Below are 24,396 nucleotides of genomic sequence, written 5' to 3'. Positions count from 1 at the left end.
CCTGTGTCTATGGCTCAACTGATGGAAATCCTTCAACCTCTTCTCAAAGGGGTATCCTCCTCAATCGAAGCCTCAACTGGAGCGGCAATTGCATCTTTCTCCGGTCCAGGTAACTTTCCTTGGCTTTTAGATTCTGGTGCTTCTTTTCACATGACCCCAAATGTTAATAGTCTATCCGAATGTCTTAAAAATAACTCAAGTGTGTCAAAGGTTTTTACAGCCGATGGCACATCTCTTGAAGTAAAAGGAATAGGATGTTTTGAAAATCTTCAAAAATCCAAAAAAAAATTATCCCAGAAGTTAGATATATCCCTAAACTAATATTTAATCTCTTATCTGTCTCGCAAATATCTGATTATGGATGTAATATATCATTCTCTTCTCATGCTTGTTGGGTACAGAATCGTCAGTCAGGGAAGCTGATTGGGGAAGGACATAGAGAAGGAGGACTCCATTACATGGACTTTTTGGAATTACCCAAGAATGCATTTTGTTATAATATTCAGAAATTAGAATTGGATTTATGGCACAAAAGACTTGGCCATCCTCATATGTCTAAAATTCAATATTTTTCAAGTTTGGAAAAATTTTGTAATTCTGAAAATTTTTCTTGTAAAGACAGCATTCTTGGCAAAATGAAAAGGTTACCATTTCTTAGTAGAACTTTTGTTTCCTCACGACCACTTGAGTTAATACATTCGGATGTTGAGGGCCCCACACCAGTTATTTCCAAAGGTGGTTATACATATTATATCATTTTTGTTGATGACTTTTCTAGACATACTTGGATTTATTTTCTTAAACATAAATCTTATGTCTTTCCTAACTTCCAAATATTTCATAAAATGGTTAAAAATAAGTTTCGAAATGATATTTCCGTTTTTTGCACTGATTCAGGGGGAGAGTTTATGTCCAACGAATTCAAAGGCTATCTCAATTTACATGGTATTACACATCAAAGATCATGTCCACACACTCCACAGCAGAATGGCCTAGCCGAACGCAAACATCGGCATATTATGGAAACTACTAGGACATTGCTAATTGCAAATCAAGTTCCAAAAAGGTTTTGGGCTGAAGTGGTCCTAACTGCCACCTACCTCATTAATAGGATGTCATCTTCCTCATTAAAGAATACAACTCCAACAGAAAAGCTTGTTAATTTAACTCCAGATTATTCTAGATTAAGAGTCTTTGGATGCAAATGTTTTGTTTTCACCAACAAAAATGACAAACTCTCTCCTCGTGCAATCCCATGTGCCTTTTTAGGATATGCTGATAATCAAAAAGGCTACAAGTGTTTCGATTTTCAAAATAACAAATTATATGTGTCAAGAAATGTATCTTTTTTGGAAAAAGAAAGCTTCTTTGAATTTGAAAAATCCAAGGATGCCACTGAATACTCGTTTTTAATTTATCCAACTTCAAAATCCAATGAATGTGATGTTAGATGTGACTTTGACAATGATCAAAGTCCTATTGTTGTTGAAAATGATGATAATGAGCAAATCCATAGGGATGTTAGTCTACAATATTCAAGACGTAGAGAGCAAAATCTTCCATGTGCATTACAAAAATACTCTGAAGTCTCACTTAGAAAAACGTCTAGAATCTCTAGACCTCCAGAAAAATTTATGTCTTATGAATCTTTTTCACCCACGTATAGGGCCGCCATTACATTAATACAATCATATGTTGAACCATCATCCTATTCTCAAGCCAAAAATCATATAGAATGGATAGAAGCCATGAAAATATAATTAGATGCACTAGAAAAGGCCAATACTTGGACGATCCAAGATATCCGTCCAGGTAAGAAACCTATAGGTTGTAGGTAGGTATACAAAGTCAAAACCAAAAGTGATGGGACCCTCGAAAGATATAAGGCCCGTTTAGTAGCAAAAGGATATGCCCAAGAGTATGGCATCGATTATGAAGAAACATTTGCTCTTGTGGCACGTATGACCACTTTAGAACTTTAATAGCCTTGGCCTCCATTAGAACATGACCTATCTTTCAATTAGATGTCAAAAATGCTTTCCTGAATGAAAATCTCGTTGAAGAAGTATACATGGAAGCCCCACCTGGTATTAGTATCCCCAAGGGTAAAGCTCTTCGTCTAGAAAAAACTCTTTATGGTCTTAAACAGGCTCCAAAAGCCTGGTATGACCGATTTAGTCATGTTATGACTGATATTGGTTTTCAACCTTGTTTAACTGACACTGCTTTGTTTGTTAAGAAATCTGATGCAGGCATCATTATTCTTCTTCTCTATGTGGACGATATGATCATCACCGGAGGCGACAAACAAGGAGTTGCAAATATCAAATCTCTTCTTAAAACTCACTTTGAAATGACTGACTTAGGTTTATTAAGATATTTTTTAGGCATTGAAGTTGCTTATTCCCCTCGAGTGTATTTGATATCTAAATCTAAATTTGCTCTTGATATCGTTTTCAGGTCTGGAATTACAGATGATAAGAAAGTAGACACTCCAAAAGTTGTCAATGTTAAAATGAAAATTGATGATGAAGAACTTCTTGATGATCCTACTCCTTATAGACAGCTTGTTGGAGCTCTTTATTACCTTTCCATTACTAGGCCAGATATAACTCATGCGGTTCACACAGCCAGTCAGTTTCAGCATGCTCCCACCTCCGTGCATATGGGAGCAATTTTGCGTATTATTAGATACTTAAAATCCTCTCTTTCACGAGGACTCTTCTTGTCTGCTTCATCTTCATTAAATTTAATTGCATATACTGATGCTGACTGGGGAGGTGATCCCAATAATAAACATTCAACTACTGGTTTTTGTGTGTTCCTAGGTGAAGCCTTAATTTCGTGGAGGTGCAATAAGCAGCAGAAAGTCTCTCTTTCCTCCACCGAAGCTGAATACAGAGCCATGGCAACCACCACTAAGGAGATTGTTTGGCTCAGACGATTGCTAGCGGATATGGGAGCTAAAGCAACCCAAGCTTCAAAAATGTGTTGTGACAACAAAAGTGCGATCTACATTGCAAGCAACCGGACATTCCATGAGCGCACTAAACACATTGAGATGGACTGTCACTATGTCAGAGAGGAATACTTACATGGAACCATTGATCTGCCATATGTTACATCAGAATATCAATTAGCAGACTTCTTCACCAAGCCTCTCGCTGCTCCCAGATTTCACTTCCTCTTAGACAAACTTTCGCTCATTGTACCATAAGTTTGAGGGGGAGTGTTAAAATGTAAATTGTAATATATATATATATATATATATATATATATATATATATATATATATTATATTTTATTTTATTATTATTTTTCCGTTTTTCTTTATTTTCTTTTTTAGCATCTAGTTCAATAGAAACTAGATATTTGATCAAGTCAAGTTCATGTTGGAACTTGACTGTAAAAATAGTTGTTGGACTGTAGTCCAACAGCTATAATAAGAGACGTTGGACTACAGTCAAACGTCTCTTTTGGAGAGCTCAAAATGAGCTCTCCTCTCTCTTCCACTTTTTTGTATATATAGGGGTGAACCCCTTCAATGTAAATGACTATGCTTCTTAAGCATTTTGTTCATGAATAAAGTATTATTTATTTTTCAAGTGTTCTTCCTTTTATACCCTTTCAAGGGTCATGCTTGTAGTATCTCCAATAGACACTTGTTTGTGAGTTATTCGTGCATTTGTTGAAGACAGCCATTTCATTACACCCTCCACACTCTCTTCTTTTTTTTCTTCCTTTTATCCCCTTTCTTCCTTTTTTATTTTTTTATTACATGTATGCATGTGTATTTGATACACATATATAAAATCTGGTTTTTCAGTTTTATGTGTGTGTGTGTGTGTGTGAACCATGTCCCCTTTTTCTTTGTCACCATTAAAACCCTCCAAATATCAAAGTTTTAGGTGCTTTATGCTCAATTTAAACCACTTAGATGTGTTTATCAATACTTATTTATTGATAAACAAGCTTTGTTTCAAATTGATTTGATGTAAAAATATGAACATTTTATCATAAAATTTTAGTACGATATCAATTGATGATTTTTTAATGATTTTTTACCTCTTTAAAATAACGAAACATGAGGATAATCCTCTCTCTCTCTCTCTCTCTCTCTCTCTCTCTCTCTCTCTCTCTATATATATATATATATATATATATATATATATATATATATATATATATATATATATATATATATATATATATATATATATACATACAAAGAGAGAGAGCAATCAGATGGTGTGCGTGTATGCTCAATATTATGCAATTTCATGAATGTTGCAACATGTTACAATGAATTACACACTTCATCCATAGTTACAATCATATGTTTGTTACTAATTTAACTATTTATTATAATATTTTTGCTTTGCTTGATGTTTTATTTTTTTATCCCGCCTATGCCCTGACTGGTCCTTTTAGGTGTCTTCCGCCTAGGATCCAACTAGCGCTTTTGACAACTAAGAAATGTACTTCTATAAAAAATTAACTAATAATTTGAACTAGGAATTTTCATGCTAAAGGTGTGGATAAAAATAGGCCCATATGTGTCTACAAGACTACTCACGTCAAAAATAACCAAAAAGATACTATCAAACTCAATTCTCCATGCACCAAAGTGCCTTAAAAGTAGTGAATGTTTTTCAAACATCACATGCATGGATATAAAATCTTTTTCAATACAGTGTGATAACTATTCGATAGTCTCATCCAAGAAATGAATGTTTTATGTTTTTGCAGCTAATTTATTCCTTTTAGTATACAAAAGGAAAATATAACATGCACACTCAAATACTTTATGCAGTATATAGTTGAGGGTTGAAGAATGAAGTTAAAAGGTTGATGGCATGAACTTCTAACATGAATGTATGCATACTTTTTGACATAATCAAACTAATAACATATAAGAACATCCAGCATAACATAGTGAATAAGATGATTGGGCATTATCTCCAAAGGCTAACTAAACTAATTTCTATAGTACTGTAGAATGCATTTCATACCAGCTCGACACCATGATACTAGGAGAATAATGCTCATTGACATCATCTCACTTAACATGGCTGTGGTTGACTTTCAAAACCGTTAAGAATCAAGGCACAGCAAAAATTTGGTTAACCTGGTCAAGCCAGAAAACCATGGATCTAGCCACTAAAAGAAATTAAATAGTGGGATTGAAAAGCAGCATATAACTTGTTTGAGGCACAAGTCGACCACAACTCTTTGGAGTTCCAGCCATGTTAAATATTTGAATGGAATGACATATGGCCCAAACTAATAGATGAATCTCAGGTAGAGACTTTCTACGATGACTCAAATGACAAAAGAATTGTATCAAGTAAAAATATACTCAATTCCAGTCACATGTCTAAAAACAAAAATTATGGTGTTGTAACAAACTCATAAAAAGTATAAAAACTCTACCTTTGCAGCCGATGTGCAAGTGAAGTCTGGGACTGAACAAGTAACGCTACACATAAGCTTGCACGTTGCTGCCAAAAGATTGACAAACTGTTATATATACTGCAAATCATACATCTTATCAAAATAACCAAAAGATATAATATAGCATGCTTAAAAGAACAAAAGAAGTTCCGTGAATAAATAATATGAGCAGGATTCTCGAAATTTTTCCATTGTATTACTGTTGGTTAAGATTTACATGATATCTTTGGCTAAGAACTGAGAAGTCCAGGAAAAAGTGACCTTTCCATATGCAGTTCCGGAATACCAAATGTACAGGTTCATTTTGTAGTCAAGCATTTATATGGAAAAAATCAGAATTTGTTTTATCAGGATGAAAAATAGAAAAGATTGCTTTACTGGCAAATTTCTAAAAAGTACTTGAGTGTGAACAGCCATAAGATGGAATACATATTCTGCATCAAATTTTTGATAAATACATCCAAAATAGCCATATACACATTATGATGCTTCAAAAATTACCAAACCATAAGCTACGACGCAAAAGTAGGTTAGGGGACAAAAAACCACCATAAGTCTTTTTCAGGAAAGGCATTATATATGGTTCCAGGCAAGCAATATAGCACGACTTGACAGAAAACAGACTGTTAGAGTAGTTCATCCATTCCACAATATCAATTGTATTATAGTTTGGCTTCCATTTCAATAAAACCACCATCAAATGTTGCCACTTCCTACCCTTAGATTCAGTTAAGTTCCCACTCAAAACAATACCCCACGATCATGAGCCCATCACAGTCCAGTGACTCACCACTTTACAGTTTCTGTATATGGCAACATTGTATAGATTTGTGAAGAGAAATGATAGTGGCACTGTCATGAAATACAAAAAATAACAATAGAATGCCACTTATGGGCTTTACAAACACACACAAATTGTGTAAAAGCAAGGACCACTTATGGGTCAAGTACAAGCATCCAAGCATAAACCCACAAATGAACAAGAGACAAGGTAAAAAATATAAAACTTGTTATTGAGAAAGTGCTTAAGACAAGCATAACATTTACAAAGGGGTTCAGCCCCTATATATACACAACACACATAGATAGAGCCTTGGGACCAGCCCCAACTGCAAGAAATAGAGCCGTTGGGGAGATCCCAATGACTCTATGGAGCAAAGGCAATTATGTCCTTTAGCTTTTAGCTAAAGAACAATTTGTAAAAACACAGAAAAAATAAATAAAGAACAAATGTGCCCCTAATAGGCACAGCCTATTACGAGTAGAGAAAATACTAAAATACCCCCAATGGGTATTACCTATTACAACATTATAAATACAATTATATATACATATTAATATGAATATGTATATATATATATATGTATACACAATAAGTATATATACTTTCGAATATATACTTTAACACTCCCCCTCAAACTTATGGTGTAATAACCAAAAGTTTGTCAAGCAAAAAATGAAATCTTGGGGAATGAAGTGCTTTGGTGAAGAAATCAGCCAATTGGAATTTTGATGCTACATATGGCAAGGTAATAGATTTTCAGAAATTCTTAACGGACATAATAACAATTCATCTCGATATGCTTAGTACGCTCATAAAATGTGTGATTGTCGACGATATATATGGCACTTTTTCATCGCAGCATAACCTTGACGGAGATTGTATATAAACTTCCATGTCTTCTAGCAATCTTCTCATCCACACAAGTGTGGATGTCATGAAAGCCATGGCATGGTACTCAGCCTAAGTCGATGATAACAAGGCATTTTGTTGCTTGCATTTCCAGGATACCAACAAATCACCTACAAAAACACAGAAACTCATAGTTGAGCGTTTGCCATTGGGATCTCCTCAGTTAGAATCAAAATATGCAATTAAATCAAGGGGAGAAGAAGAAGACAAAAAGAGTACTTTAGAAATAGAATTCTATAAATATCAAACAATCCTCATAACATCACTCATATGCACAGAGGTATGAGAGTAGAGTTGCCAATCGAGGAAGTGGGAGCGGGAAGCGATACGGGAAGCGGAAGTGGGAAGCCAGACACTTTCAAAATTTTAGGAAGCGGGAAGCGTGGGATGACTTAGAAGCAAACCAAGAATCGTCTCGGAACCGACCTAAGAAGCGAACATAAAGCGACCTAGGAAGCGAACCGAAAGCGACATAGGAAGTGAGGGGGAAGCGAAAAAAGAGAAAAAAATTATAAAAAAAATAAAAATACAAAAAAAAAAATGAAAAAGGGGGGAAGCGTGCTTCCCATTATTTTGGTGCGCTTCCAAACACATTTTGGAAGCGCGATGTTTCGCGCTTCCCCACTCTCAAGGGCGCTTCCAGTAACTCTGTATGAGTACTGAAACTGGATCGTTGTGTGAACTGCATGAGAAATATCAGGTCTGGTAATAGTTAAATAAGTCAAGGCACCAATCATCTGATCATATGGAGTGGGATCATCTAATGGTGTTCCATCATCTATCTTCATCTTAGCATTGATTACTTTAGGAGTGTTCACCATTTTTTCATAAGTGACTCCAGACATTTCGATTATCTCAGTAGTAAACTTAGATTGAGTCGGTAAATAACTACGAGGAGAGTAGGTTACTTCAATTCCCAAGAAAAATCTAAGGAATCCTAAGTCGGTCATTTCAAAACTTTGTTTAAGAACATGCTTAATATAATTTACTTCATGTTTGTCTCCTCAAGTTATGATCATGTCATCAACATAGAGGAGCAAGATGATTATACTTGCATCAGACTTCTTAATAAACAAAGCAGTGTTAGTGTCACGGGCATATTTCCTTCAATAGGTCAGTGTGGCGCGACGGTCCTTCCTTACCGCCGCAAGACTACTTATCGCTCGTTTGCCAATCGGGGAAGCTTGTAATCATAGTGCAAGGGAGCAAGAGAGAATGGAGGGAGAAGAATTGCAATCACAAGAAGCAATCACGAGGGTGAACAAAAGAAAGCTCAACGCATTTAATTCATTCACAATTTAGCTCGTAGGCCTCTTACAGTTCAAGTATATGGGTTGCCCCTTCGGGGTATTGATTAACCTGAACTGGGCAGCTTACATCAGACTCAACGAAAGCAAAATAGACTCTAGACGCAACTTTACAATGTAAGTCACAAGAGAACATACTCCCCCCTTCAAATCATGTGTTGTCCTCAGCGCCATCTGTTTCATGGTAAGCCCTGACTGTCGTCGAGTAACGGCTGTTCATCCGGAAAGCTGGCTCCTACGTAGGTTTCGTTGTATCCTCCCACTGTACTAAGTTTTTCTTCGCTTCGCCCAAGTAGTTGACCTTGTGGTAAAGGATCTGACTAAGGTGCTTCTCGGCCCGTTGTGTTGTCGGGGCCCTCTGCATGATGGGAGCACGTTACGTTCTGGATCTCTGTCATCTGTATGAAACTGTTTGAGGTTGCACACGTAGAACACCGGGTGCACCTTGAAATCTGGGGGCAACTCCAGCTTATACGCCAATTTGCCCACCATATTTATGATGGTGAATGGTCCTTCATACTTTCTTATCAGTCTGCGGTGTCGCATGTGGAAGATGCATGTGCGATCAGGATAAAGCTTCACCAACACTTGGTCCCCCACTTGAAAATCAGCGGGCCGACGATGTTTGTCCGCCCACTTCTTTATTCTCTTTGTCGTCTTGTGTAGGAATGCCTTCGCCAACTCATTTTGCAAGTGTCAGTCTCGAGCAAACTGATAGGCAAAGGATAGCCTTCCCTTTTCTTGCACGGCAAGAGTGTGCGGGGTCAGCAACTACTGCCTCGTGGCTATTTCAAACGGGTTGTGGCCTGAAGACTCGCTCTTCTGCAGATTGTAACAAAATTGTGCCACGTGAAGGTGCTCCACTCAATTTTTCTGATTGGCACTAACAATGTGCCTAAGGTACTGCTCAAGTATTCTGTTGATGCGCTTTGTTTGCCCATCAGTCTGCGGATAAAAGCTTCTTGAAAACAACAAATCAGAGTCAAATAACTGAAATACTTCACGCCAGAATTTGCTCGTGAAACGAGTATCGCGATCACTCACAATACTTTTTGGTATGCCCTAGTGCTTCACCACATGCTTTACAAACAACTCTGCAGGGCACTCCTTAAAAGCTGAGATGAAAGTGGCACACTTTGATAAACGATCAACCACCACAAGGATGGAGTTATTGCCATCTACCTTCGGCAGACTAACAATAAAGTCCATGGAGATGCTTTCTCAAGGACGTTCTGGAATTGGTAGAGGCTCAAGGAGATCGGTTGTCTTCTGGTTGGTTCCCTTGTCTTGCTGACGGACGAGACACGTTCGCACATACCCCTCCAGGTCGTCTCTCATCTGCGTCTAATAGTAGCCGCGCTCAAGGAGTGCTAAGGTCCGCTCTTGACCAGGATGGTCGGCCCATAATGTATCATGGCACTCCTTAAGCAATTCTCGACGGAGGCTTCCCTACCACGACACGAAGATGTGTCCGCCTTTTGTCACGAGGAGGCCGTCCTGTAGCCAAAATCGTTGAGTCTTCCCTGCCTGCGCCAGAGAAACAAGGTGTTGTGCTATCGAATCCTGTTGCATACCTTCACGGATGCATCTCAGCAAAGCGCCCTCTAAATGCACTTCGAAAGGCTCTGCACGCGCAGCAACCAGTTCAGCCCTGCAGCTCAAGGCGTATGCCACAACATTGGTCTTCCCAACCTTGTACTCTAAGGCAAAGTCGAACTCAGACAAAAACATTTATCACTGAGCTTGCTTAGGTGTCAGCTTCTTCTGTGTCTAAAAATAACTCGTGGCAACATTGTCCGTCTTGACGACGAACTGGGCACCCAGAAGGGAGTGCCGCCAACTCCTGAGGCAATACACGATGGTTGTCATCTCACGTTCATGCACAGTGTAACACCTCTCTGCATCTTTTAGCTTACGACTCTCATATGCGATCGGATGGCCATCCTGCATAATAACTCCGTTGATGGCAAAAAAAGGGTCTCGAGTGATCAGGCAATCGCAGCACTGGCTCCCTCACAAGTCGTCGAAGGCAACTTGGCATGCTTTTGTCCAGAGTCATACATGATTCTTCTTTAACAAGTCAGTGAGGGGCGCAACAATGAGGGAGTAACCTTCAATGAATCGTTGATAATAATTCGCCAAGTGAAGGAATGACCGCAACTCTGGTACTTTGCTCGACGAAACCCATTCCTGGATGGCTCTTATCTTTTGCCCATCCATGCGCAGCACACCACGCCCCACAACGTGGCCAAAGAAGTGGAACTCCTGTCCGAAGAGACACTTCTCTTGTTTAACCCAGAAGCCATTCACCTTTAGCACCTGAAATACTGTTCGCAAGTGCCCGACATGTTCCTCCATGTTACTATTATAGACCACGATGTCATCCACATAGACTACCATGAACTTGTCTAAGTAAGGGTAGAAAATTTGATTCATTAGAGTCGTGAATGTGGATGGAGTATTCGTCAACCCGAATGGCATTACTAAGAATTTGTAAGAACCATAGCGAGTGATGCAAGTTGTTTTCAGCTTATCGTCATCTGCAATCCTTACCTGCCAGTAGCCCGATCTCAAGTCTAGCTTTGAAAAGACTTGGGCACTGCCCAACTGATTGAACAAGTCTGCTATTAGTGGCAACGGATACTTGTTCTTTACTGTGACCTTGTTTAGCACACGATAGTCCACACACGATCGCTTCATGTTTCATCTGAAATAGGACAGGTGTGCCAAATGGGGCCTTTGACGGACGAACGATGCATGCATCCAACATCTCGTCCAGCTGTTTGCACAGCTCTTTCAGCTCAACTAGCCCCATGCGGTATGGAACCATTGCGGGAGGCTTCGCTCTCGGGGTCAACTCAATCTTATGGTCGACCTCGCATCTTGGTGGTAAACGCTTCTGCAATTCCGGAGGCATCACCCCCTGAAACTCTGCCAACAGTGGGGCTAGGGTCGACGGCGTTGCTGCTTGCATCTTCCCTTCTTCTGCATGCACGGCAACTACGAATGTCTGCTCCCCACGCTTGACACCCTTCTTCAATTGCATTGTTGATAACACTGAAGTCTTGTCTTTCTGAGTAAGGCATTGAAAGTGACAGGTCTGGCCCCATAATCGTCAACGAGTTAAACTTTAGCAGCAATATCACATTCTGGCTGAGCAGAAACTCCATGCCCAAAATCATCTTAAAATCGTCTAGATGCACCACAGAGAAGTTGGCCTTGTCGGCCCAACTCCCAATTTGGATAGCCACATCTTTTGCTTCACCAAGGATGGGCTTGGCCTCAGAGTTCGTTGTTTTGATAGTCCTCTGCTTTGGTCCGAGTTTCAAGCCCAACCGCTCTGCCTCTTCCCGCGAGACAAAGGTGTGTGTGGCCCCGGAGTCTACCATTGTTGAAGTAGACTTTCCATTTGTAATGATCTCCAGGTACATGAGTTCCTTAGTGACCTAGATGTTTTCAATTGCGCAACTTCTAGCTACGTTAATCGATCGCATGGCCCCCATCCTTGGTTGCATGGTCTCAGTATCATTGCACTCTACATGCGCTGCATTGGCATGTTCGTCGTCCTTCACGAGTCGCTTTGGACATTGTCTTGCGATATGCCTATCGCCACAGAACCAGCAAGTAACAACTGCTCCCTTGTTGTTGTTGTTATACTTCTTAAAGTTCTGTTTCTTATCAAATTGGTGGGATGTCGACGTCTCACCTTTGATGTCGTGTCGCTCATCCTCCTTGCCTTCGTGGTCAGCCTTCGTCCCGACCTTGGTTGATGGGGTGAAGGGCTTGCGCTAAGTGTCAGCTAAGCGCTCGATCGTCACATACGCATCTTCCAAAGTACTGGGATTGCTTCTTTCCATTTCAAACTTCAAACTTCGAACTGTACCCATGGCTGAAGTCCCACAATGAACCAATTGAGTTTGTCCTCGTCTGGCATGTTAGGCCTCAAGCATAAGCTTCTTGTACATTCTGACATAGTCTTGCAACAAACCAGTATGTTTAAGATCTGACATCATTCTGTAAGTTTGTCTTTGTGCATTCATCGGCATAAAGTAGTTGCGCAGTTTTATTTTGAAGTCGTCAAAGATGTCTATCACGCATTGACCCCTCTCCATGTCATTGCGCTTCCGCCTCCACCAAGCGATAGCATCTCCATCCAATAGGGTTGTTGCAGCCTTGATCCTGAGATCTTCAAGCATCACATTATGAAAATTCAAGTAGTCTTCTACTTGGAACAAGAAGTTCTCAATGGCCTTGTTGTCGCAAGAACTATTGAATTTTGTTGGTCTTGGCACATCAATCCTTGATGGCCTCTCACAATTTCCCCCATTTAGGGTCACTGTCCCCCTTACTTCAGTCTGCAAGTTGGCCACTGTTGTCGTGAACAAAGTGACATGTTCCGTCAGCAAGATCACCTGCTCTTGCAGGCCCGTCACCACATCATTCAGTCCACCGAATTATTCAACTATGTGTGAAATCGCTTCTTCGTGCGAAGTCACATCTTCCACCAGCCTGTCATCTGCTCTTAGCCCCGAGGTGAACTCATCTCCTCAGCTTCGGCAATCGGCAATTGTCACGCCTTTGGTGTTACGCAAGTTTTGATAGGGCGCCACTATGTCTTGCTCACAAATTGTAGTTTGTCGGTGCGTTTGTCGACACCGACTCCAGAGTCCCTTCCCCAGCACGAGAACAAGCTCTGGTACTACTTGTCACAGGCTTATTTCCTTCAATAGGCCATCGCGGCGCGACGGTTTTCCTTACTGTCGCAAGCCTACTTATCGCTCGCTTACCAATCGTGGAAGCTTGTAATCAAAGTGCAAGAGAGCAAGAGAGAATTGAGGGAGAAGAATTGCAATCACAAGAAGCAATCACGAGGGTGAACGAAAAAAAGCTCAACGCATTTAATTCATTCACAATTTGGCCCGTACGCCTCTTACAGTTTAAGTATACGAGCTGCCCCTTCGGGGTATTAATTAACCTGAACTGGGCAGCTTACATCAGACTCGACGAAAGAAAAACAGAGTCTAGACGCAACTTTACAATGTAAGTCACAAGGGAACAGTTAGTATAACATGAAATATAACCAAGTTTAAGCACAACTGAACTAAAATGATCATATCATGCTCTAGGAGCTTGTTTAAGGCCATAGAGTGCTTTCCTTAAATGAAGCACTTTGCCAATAGGAACCTCATATCAAGGTGGTGGATCCATATAAATGTTTTCCTTCAATTCACCATTGAGGAAGGCATTCTTAACATCCATTTGGTAGACGGGCCAACATCTAATGGCAGCTACGACAATAAGTATTCTAACAGTGGTCATCCTAGCTACTGGCGCAAATGTTTCATCATACTTTATACCATATTTTTGCGAGTAACTCTTGGCCACTAATTTAGCCTTATGTCTCGCTAAAATTTCATCTCTCGGTTTTAACTTTAAACACTCATCTTCAACCTATTGTCTTCTTTTCAGGTGGAAGATCTTTTAATTCTCAAGGTTTTTACTTTTCTAAAGCTCTTATTTCTTTATTCATAGCACTTCTCCACTCGGGATAATTCTTAGCTCGGATGTATGAGGAAGGTTCAAAGTAAGAGAAAATCTTGGTTAAACAAGCTCTATAGTGCAGAGTAAAGGATTCATAGGATACAAACCTATCAAGAGGTCCATGTGTCCTTTCGAATTTTCTAAGAGTGCTAGGTTCTTGATTTTCTATGCTGGAATAATTTTCTAGGATACTAGAATGTATAGCATCTCCTCTTCTCCAATATTGAATAACAGTAGGTTGGTTATCAATGTCATGAGACTCACCACAATGGATGTTGGATTGAGATTCATCATCAATATCACTATTGTCATTTAACATTTTATTATTACATTTAGGAACTAATTCCAGAAATGAGCAATCATTTTCGTCTGTAGGCACATTTATATGAAAGAAACTTTTTTATTCTATAAATAAATTTTGTCATGTTTAAAAGAATAGAACCTAAACCCTTTTTGCTTTCACCATTACCAAAAAAAAATAAGGGATGTCTCTTGGAGAAAGTTTGTCATTTGTATTTATAAGAATAAAACATTTACATTTAAAAGTTCTTAATATAAAGTAATCAGAGGTAGTTTTATGAATTTTTTCATAAGGAGAATGGTTTTTGGAACATGTTTAGAAATAAGCAAGGTTCTAGTGGTTTTCATTATATGCCTATGTTTTCGTTCGGCCATACCATTTTTTTGAGGTTTATTTGGATACAATCTTTGATGCAAAATGTCGTGATTTTCAAAATAATTTTTAAAGTCATTGGACATAATTTCTCCCCCCTGAATTAGAACGAAAGAGAGATATTTGTTCTAAAAAAATATATAACTAGATTATGAAAAGACTTGAAAGTTTCAAACACTTCATATTTGTGCCTAAGAAAGTAAATCCAAGTAAAACGAGAATAGTCATCAACAAAAATCACATAATAAGTATATTCATCTTTTGAAATAACAGGAACAAGGCCCTGTACGTCAGAGTGTATTAATTCAAAGGGTTTGAAAGCAAAAAAGGTTCTCTCTTGATAAGGAATGGCTTTCACTTTCCCAATAATACAGTTAGCACATTGAAGATTTTCATTACAAAATTTTCTCAAATGAGATACATTGGATAACTTAGAAATACTAGGATGACATAGTCTTTGGTGCCACAAAAAAATATTCAATTTGTGTACATTGAGACAAAATGTATCTTTAGGAATGATCAATCAATCCATATAATAGACATCTCCTTCTCAATGCCTTCTCCAATCTGCTTCTCGAAATGGAGATCTTGTATTAAATACCGATTAGATGTGAAGGAGATGCTACAACCATGATCGGTTATTTGAGAAACTACAAGAATATTTAAATTAAGTTTTGGAACAATGAATGACTTTTGAAATCAAGAAAGTTGAATATTTTTTAAAATCTCCAATTCTTTTAATATCAAGAGAGGAACCATCTCAATAAACATATTAGACCTAATTGAATTAATACCATAATTAAAGAGCACATAACTATTAAGGGTCATATGGAAAGAGACCCCAGAATCTAAGAGCCAAGAAATCTTACCGAGAGGTGAGGAAGAGAAGATCGTGGCACCTGTTATAGAGGATGGAGCCTTTGAGGAGCGGTTGTAGGGCTTCCACCAATTGGGACAAAGACACGTTTCCAACAGATTTTTTATTTCTATTAGTTTCATGCTTGTCCTCCTGAGAAGCCTCTAGAGTAGCTACTATCTTCTCGTCCTTTCTTTTGAATTCAGGGAAATATGGCTTGATGTACACCGGTTCCCCATAATTATGACAAATGATTTTCTTTCTCCAATCATTGTCGTGTCGCCTCCCAAAGTTATTTTTAGAAAAATAAGGAGGCTTGTAGAAATGAGTGTTAGCACCGGGTCTACAGACCGCCAACACGTCTTTGGACTCCCTAGATTCGGTCATAGGTTTAAGCCTCATTTCTTCCATACATACTTTAGCCAAAATATCGTATATAGGTGATAGCTCGTCTTCCTTACGGTGAATGATATTACTTCGAACTTGTTCAAATTCGGGTTGTTGACCTCTCATAAATTGGAAAAATTGTTCACCAAGAATTTGATTCTTCCTAAGACAAGCATTGTTAGGGGTATCCCAAATAGGCTTCATATTGGCCATTTGGTCCCATAATCTCTTGAGAGTTCCATAATACTCTCTAACACTTTTTTCACCTTGTTTACAATTGTAAATCTTGTCTTGTAATTCCCATTTATGGGCAGCATCATTTTTTTGTAGGTTTGTTTGATAAAAACCCACGCTTCATCGGCCCTTTCAAACTCTAAAATATTTTCACAAGGTTCTTCACACATACTTCCCATAGATAGGGATAAAACCTTGGCATGACCAACTTTTCATTCTTGGGTAACACCTATTACAATGGTCAAAATACCAAAATACCCCTAAACAATAATACATATTACAGTCACATATATATAGCATATATATATAATAACCCATATTCTAACACCCCCCTCAAATCTTCGGTTCCGAAAAGATTTGTAGGACAAAATAGCTTGATGTGGCCCAGCTCCTTGCAAAAGTGGCATATTATCTTACCACCTTTTTTGTATCTATAGTAACTTGAATTTCTTTCCTAGTCATTTGTGCATCTCATAATCATTTGAGCTCCTTCCATAGTCATTTTAGCATCTTCCAAAGTGAGGAGACCGATATGCTTTTGTATGATTTTCAGGTCTTCACATAACAAACATTGATTCTTCATCTTTGGTAGAAGAGGGTTTCTTTAATCTATTTGCTTCCATAGTTAGTTCTTCTAAAGCTTCTACTATTGAAGGAACATGTAACACCCTATTTATTTTTAATGTAAATTTAACAGAATTTTTTTTTCAAAAGACATTCAACTAGATAAATGAGAAGCTACATAGAAATTTGATATTATTCCAACATAACAGAGTTTATTACATCAAGTTCAAATGTCCAGAAAACATCAAGCAAAAAAGTAATAGTGCCATGACCGCCCCGATGACGCCGCTGCCCTCACTCTAATAGATCATTTATAGTTTCTCCTGAAAACAGTTAACCACAAAGGAATCAAACTACTGTTGTCCGAGTAAGTGATACAGTCCTAAATACATATGTGTAGTGTCATGTGAACAGGTATGTGTGAGCTATGGTTTGACATTAATTTAATACTTATGAAAAAGGACTTTTCTTTCTAATTCTATTTTGTCTAGTATGATTTCTAAATAAGTGACCCTATGATTTCAATTTCTAAGTTTTGTTCGACTTGAGCTCCTACCTTTTCATTATTCATTACCAGCTTTATTATTAATGTTATTTATTCCATTATTAACCCTGTGGGTATGCACAGGCATGCGACATCGTAGCGGACCGAGATTATACGGGAGTTCATTATTTATAACTCTATAACTAGCCGTACGGATACCCAAAAGAGGCACGGTGCTCGACCGAGAGAGATCCCCAATTGGCAAAAACTAACATTGGATGCACCCATAACTCTTCTAAAGAAGACTCAGACCTACCACCTAGGACTTACTGGTAGTCCTGATCCCCTAACTCCGAGGACTGGAGACCGGGAGAAACGCCTCACTCTCACAAAACAAGAATGTCCCACGGAGTGTGTACCATCCACTCTCTCCAAAGTGGATCATGGGTATGGTAACATACATTGTGGCCCAGTATACCCAGAACCCGAGAATCCAGTAACATATACCGCCTTGGTATACCCAGAATCCCGATAAGAACTGGTAACATATACCCTTTTTGCGGTATACCCAGATCTCATCCTATAATTTCCCTTTGTAACTTTCATTGATTAATTTTATATATATATATATATATATATATATATATATATATATATATATATATATATATTTGAATAACAAAGCATACCCCAACACACGGGTGGTCACAAAGGTCAAATCACAACCTTAACAACTCTCCACTACGACACTTATCTGTTGTTTTTCTTTTAAGGTGATGAGCCTTGCCGAAAACCACCACGTGGCCACCAGCGTGGTCACTGAATACCCACAGAGGGAGGGAGTAGTGATGAAAATCGCCAACCCATTGATTAGCCTATGATCCCTGGATCTTATGCTAGTTTTCAATACATAATCAGAGTACCAATATGTCTGTTGTAACCTGTAAGGTGGAATCCCTTGCGGACTGCCACCGAAATCAGTCGCAAATCAAGCCGTCTACTTGATCCGTTCTCAGGCGAACAACAACCACTAAAAGTTTTTTTTATAGCAGGGACTCACTTACCCGTATGCCAGTCCTTGGCAGGAATAAGTGTGTCCATTCCCTATGAAGCTGGTTTGACATACTGACACCCAACGCTTGATGTGTCTATTAATTCTGTGATATAGGTCCAGCCTAAAACGTGTTTGCATATTCTTATAATTGAAACTGTAGTGCATAAAAAATTTTACATGATTTATCAGCATGTGACCTTAAGCTAAACATTGTCATTCACACAGTTTGCATTGAATTAAGTTGGGTTGGACTTATGGAAGTCTCTCTCTCTCTCTCTCTCTCTCTCTCTCTCTCTCTCTCTCTCTCTCTCTCTCTCTCTCTATATATATATATATATATATATATATATATATATATATATATATATATATATATATATATATATATATATATATATATATATATATATATTGTTTTCTTTTCAATCACCTAGATGCAACTCCATTTGCTCAGATCGTTTATGCATTGAGCACTATTTCAAAGTTTTATGTCAACACCTTGAATCCACCAAATTCATAGCATCACAGATTGGAAATGTTTACATATCATCTATATATACATATGCATGGACATACACTTTATATTTATATATATATATATATATATATATATACATATATACAAGTTGGAATCTGAATGGATTGGGTATACACACTACCCATCACAAGATCAAAACCATTTCAACTACTAACTACATGCATAGATATGTCAGTGTTTGTGCTTGATCCCTGACCGTAAGGAATACTATATATAGTTTGCATGGACTCAGTGTGAGTATTACGTGACCAATAATGTCTCACGGTTCGTTGTGAGGTCTTCTATGAATTCAGGGCTGGACTGAGACAAGTCAGACATCGGAGCCCTTACCAAAACAGAACATAGAATGGGTGGTTGGCGATCTACCACAGAAGACGTACAGGTTTGTTGGGTCCGACCTACCACAAAAAACAATTGGTTTGTATATCATCTCCATTTTGTCAAAACAAACCAGTGTGAGATATTCATATAATCTACAAATATTCAGGAACGTTGCAACTACTCGGATGGATGCTCATACCTGTATGCACATCGACCTATAGATGGTATTTTTCATGCATACTAGATCACATGATGTTGCACACGTGTATAGAGAAAGGTATCCCTACCTCGTGCAGATACGAATCCGGAGATATGGCGCTCCTCTTCCTTACGGGCGTCAGGTATCCACGCGCGAGCTCCTCGACGGAATCAATGGTGGATGAGAATCAATGATAGGAGAGGTCACACGACTGGGCTGAGAGGGGAAACTTGAGAGAGAAAGGGGGGGGGGCGTGTTTCAAGAACTCGATTTTGTAACCCATCCACAAATTTCCGTTTTTTTTTCGTTCACCTTCCCCATGTAAACCCCCCTCATAATAGAGGTATTGTAACCCACCACCACCACCACCACCATCTCTTATTTTTAATGCCTCCCTTAAATCCACCATTTAATGACTTGTTTCGAATTTCAAATTTTCATTTAAACAAAATCTTATTTTGGCAAAAAGGTCTTCTTTGCGCACAGGGGGATTTGAACTGGGGTTCTCCTCCCCAAGGGGTAACGAGCCCCACCAGTGCGTTGTGTCTCATTTCATTGCAACTTATTGCAACCTAAATTCATTTAACCTCTTTATGGCGGTTTAGCTTTTATTGATAAAACGATTTCTTTAGCAAAATTTTCTGGCGCCCAAGGGGATTCGAACCTGGGATATCCTCATTTCTGGCGTGCGCACCACACCACCACGCTACTTTTTTGCTTCTTGACTTGTTTACTATTTCAATATCTTTTAAGCATGTGTGCTCCTCTGACACCTTCTTACTCGAACCCGAAGTCCATTGCCCGTAAGGTCCGAAATACCTCGTTTTAGTATTATAATATTACGCAATCGGAAATTTTCTTCCTCTCTTATTTACTTATTGAAAATATTCAAATTTTTCAAGGTTTTACAGAACACCTCCTCTATGAAGAAGAGCCGATTTTGTCTCTTCAAATTCGATCCTAAGCCCATTTATGAAATGATAAAAATGCTCCGAGTTCATTTGCTTTTCTCGAAGCTAAATATCAAGTGGACAATGTCACTTAGGCTCTAAGAGAGCTAATTCATCCCAAAGGAGAGAAAGAGCATTGTAATATTCTCTTATGCTCATATCTCGTTGGGTCATTATTTTTCTTTCTTTTTGAAGATTACATATGTGAGCTACATTCCTTAAAGAATACATATCTTGGAAGTATTTTCAAGCATTACTAGCATATTCAAACTTTGTTAAAGCAAAACATATTTTATTTCAACACTATTAATGAGTCATACCATGATTTTGGAATAACTCATCCTCCACACCTTCCATCTTTTTTCATAGTCGGCAATGGCTTTATTCATCTCTTTTCCATGAAGTGCAATTTCTTCGCCATTTTCATTCTAGGTGAGCATAAGCTTTGGGTTTTTTTCGGATCCATCCACCAAGCCCTATACACCCTTTTCCCAAATCTTATGCTTCACTATGGATGCCCACATCATATAGTTTGTGTCAGAGTCTCACGAGTGTGCTGACAATCACTTCTCATTCATCTTCCACAGATACAAGAAGAGAAAGAAAGATAGAGAGGAAGAAGTTGAGAATGAAAGCGGAATACTTTAGGGCACCACGAGTCCACGATCTCTCGTCCACACAAAAAAGCTTTACCACGATCAAGATTGCAATGGCTCTGATACCTTGTAATGAAATTAAGAACTTTCTACACACCTCAAACAAAAGGCAAATACAAACCCACACAAAGGGCCAAAAAACACAATAGCCACTTAGGAGCTTAGAGACGTAAATACAAACACAATAGCTACTTAGGGGCTTAAAGAATCACAACATAAAAAATAGGGTCTTTATTGAGAACTAAATGCACACAAAATGCATTAAATTTCAAGGGGCTCAAGGCCCATATTTATATACAAAAGGGAGTGAGGCTCCCAAGATATAGTTGTTTGGGGCTCCCCAACGGCTGGAAATTTAACCGTTGGGAGGTCCCAAAAGGTATAAATATGTTATATTTTCAAAGGCAAAAATGCCCTTAACAATATAACAATGTACAAAATTAAATTAAAAAAGGCCCTCTAATGGGAGACACCTATTATAATGGTTAAAAGACCAAAATACCCCTGGATTGTAATACATATTACAGTCATATATATATATATGTACATACAAATATATATATATAGAGAGAGAGAGACATATATATATAATAAGAACCCATATTCTAACAAAAACAGGTCGAGGTTCCGAAAAGGAACCATCAACATATTTCCACAAATCTTTACCAACCAAGATTCTTTTAATAGCAGTGGCCCACATATTGTAGTTATTCCCATCAAATTTGATGGAAACAACCGTAACCACTTCATTTTCGACCATAGAGCCAAGAAAGAGATAGAAAAGAGAAGAGGTACAAAGAAATATAGATAGAGGAGGTAGAAATAAGTGTTGATGACGCGTTTTTCCGAAGTAATGAAGTTCACAATCGCTTGTTCCTCCTTCACATATCCTTGATGAACGCTCCTTCACTTCAAATATACCATACGCTCAGATACCATGTCATGAAACACAAGAAATAACAATAGAATGCCATTTATGGGCTTTATAAACATACAAAAAATGTGTAAAAGCAAGGACAAAATGGGTCAAGTACAAGCATAAACCCACAAATGGGCAAGAGAAAATGTAAAAAATATAAAACTTGCTATTGAGAGAGTGCTTAAGACAAGCATAACATTATTTACAAAGGGGTTCAGTCCCTATATATACACAACACACACATAGAGCCTTGGGACCATCCCCAACAGCTAGAAATATAGCCGTTGGGGAGGTCCCAACGACTCAATGGAGCAAAGACAATAATGTCCTTTAGCTTTTAGCTAAAGGACATTATGTAAAAACACAAAAAAAAATAAAGGACAAATGTGCCCCTAATGGGCACAGCCTATTACAAGTAGGGAAAAGACTAAAATACCCTAAATGGGTATTACCTATTACAACATTATAAATACAATTATATATATATATATATATATATATATATATATATTAATATAAATAAGTATACACAATAAGTATATATATAATTTAACAGGCACAACACTAAACATGTGACCCTTCCAGAAATCCTATGGAGACTCATTTCCCTAATTTGCCTTGGCTCTTCCTATAAAGTCTTCCAAGATTCTTAGTCCAGCTGTTCCATAAACCCAGTGTCCTTACATTTGGTCCTTCAACTCCCCACACTTAATAGCTGAAGTTCTCTAATGCATGCAATTGATTCTAGTAATAAATAGTGAAAAGGAAAGCATTCTTGTTCTGCTATATATTGATAATAAACTAGAAATGGTTTCGACTTTGCACAACAACTGAATAAAGTCAGATAACAAGCACTAGCAGAACATATCAGCAATATTACAGGGTAGCACAATATTCAATTGAAGTTTTGGCTGACCTTGAATTGCTGATGCAGTTTCATAGGTGGGAGGATTAAGAAGGACATCTCTTATATACCTGAAAAAACAAAGCTATCAAATATAGGTGGAACAATCACTCAACAAATAAAAAGTGAATCATAATTGCCATATGCTATTTTAAGTTACGTGTTAATATATGGTAGCAGGATTGTCGTGGCATTCATTGACAAAATTATTTAAAAAAAAAAAACAGGTTCATTTATTTTGTGAAGCCATCCCAGTCAATTTAGTTACATCATGTCATGGCAATAAAAAGACTGTATCATAAATTTAAGCAAATCAGACCAGCTCTCTTTTTGAAATAGAGAGGGTCAAACCCATTGCCGAATAGTGAAAGTCAAAATACATTGTCACACATACCATTGTTGTAAGAAACATCTTCCATGTTATCAATTAAAGCAATCCTAAGGTATGTTAACACCTATGTCACATAGGTGTGAGTCATCCCTCTTGTGCTGGTGAACTGGAGGAGGGTGAGCCATGTAGGTACACCTCTCTCTATCTCTATCTCCACATTATTAAAAAAAAAGTTGGGTCATGTTCAGGCCAGGTCTGACCCAACACATAGCCAACCCACATCCCATGCCTACACCGGTGTCGAGGCATGTTAACACAAGTATTGTGCCATTCCTCATATACCCATATTACTTAGGCCAATACATGGTTATTGTAACGACCCCAACTCATACCCCTTAAAAATGCGAAAAAAAAAAATCAATTACGAAAATATTCTCAGAGACCCGAGGCCTTTACAGTTTCACTCTCAATTGGATAACCAAACACACCACAAGATATCTTACACTTATCACCTCAAACCATAGCAACTCATTATTTATTTATTTATGAAAAAAAGAGTGTTTAAACAATAATTGCAAGAGACATATCAGAGTTATTTAAATGACATAAAAGTAAATAAAAAAAAAACGGAAACATGTTGTCCCTCTGTGAACTGTCTAGCAAAAGTGTGGCACTCGTAGCTCTCACAAAAGCTAGTTGCTTCACTGATCCCCTGCGACTGCGAAAACCACAAAAGTAAGGGTGTCAGAAATCCAAGAAATTCTACATATGAATCCCTCTAATAAAATAAATTAGCATAAAGAATACAAATAAGATTCATGCAATAACTTAGAAGTACGCATTTATGACAAATTCATAATTCACTTAAGCAATCATGCAATAGGGAACAATTATTAAGCATAAGGGAACCTTTAACAATGCACTCATTTAACATGCATTACGAAACAATATTATGCATTCACCAACATTTATCAGTTAAGGGAACAGGTAAGCATGCATGATCAAATGCAAAGCAGGAATATGTATGACTCTAGTACAATGCATGAGTAAATTATTATATTTCATTATAGTTTTCTTTTATATGCATGTCTCTATTAAATGCACACAATTTATGTTTCTCTTTTTAATTACCGTTGTCCGCGGATACACCAAAGGGTACAATTTTTCGAGGTCAAGTAGGGTTCTCAGGGTAACTTAGCACACAAATTGTATTTTATTACTGGGTTTCAAACTTAGCCATCGACCGAATCACCTTCAGAACATTAGACCTCCACATCTAATGTCGGGACACTAAGGATATCCATATCCAATAGTATCACTTTCTTGTTATA

At 38.1% G+C, this 24,396-nt stretch overlaps 1 protein-coding gene across 1 annotated transcript in view; it reads right to left on the bottom strand.

Annotated features, from left to right (window-relative positions):
• The window catches only part of MSH1 (MUTL protein homolog 1), a 221,771-nt gene that overhangs the window by 76,033 nt on the left and 121,342 nt on the right, over positions 1–24,396 (bottom strand). The window contains exons 13-14 of the mRNA XM_089995822.1: positions 22,747–22,805; positions 5,434–5,501 (exon numbers count right to left, since the gene is read on the bottom strand). Coding sequence (XP_089851948.1) covers positions 5,434–5,501; positions 22,747–22,805 — 127 coding nt within the window. The remainder of the gene's footprint in view (positions 1–5,433; positions 5,502–22,746; positions 22,806–24,396) is intronic.

The sequence above is a fragment of the Nuphar pumila genome, chromosome 2, assembly GCF_984573655.1.
Source record: "Nuphar pumila chromosome 2, dmNupPumi1.hap1.1, whole genome shotgun sequence".
Lineage (NCBI taxonomy): Eukaryota > Viridiplantae > Streptophyta > Magnoliopsida > Nymphaeales > Nymphaeaceae > Nuphar > Nuphar pumila.
The sequence above is the reverse complement of the archived record's forward strand: the minus strand, read 5'-3'. Positions and strand labels throughout refer to the sequence as shown.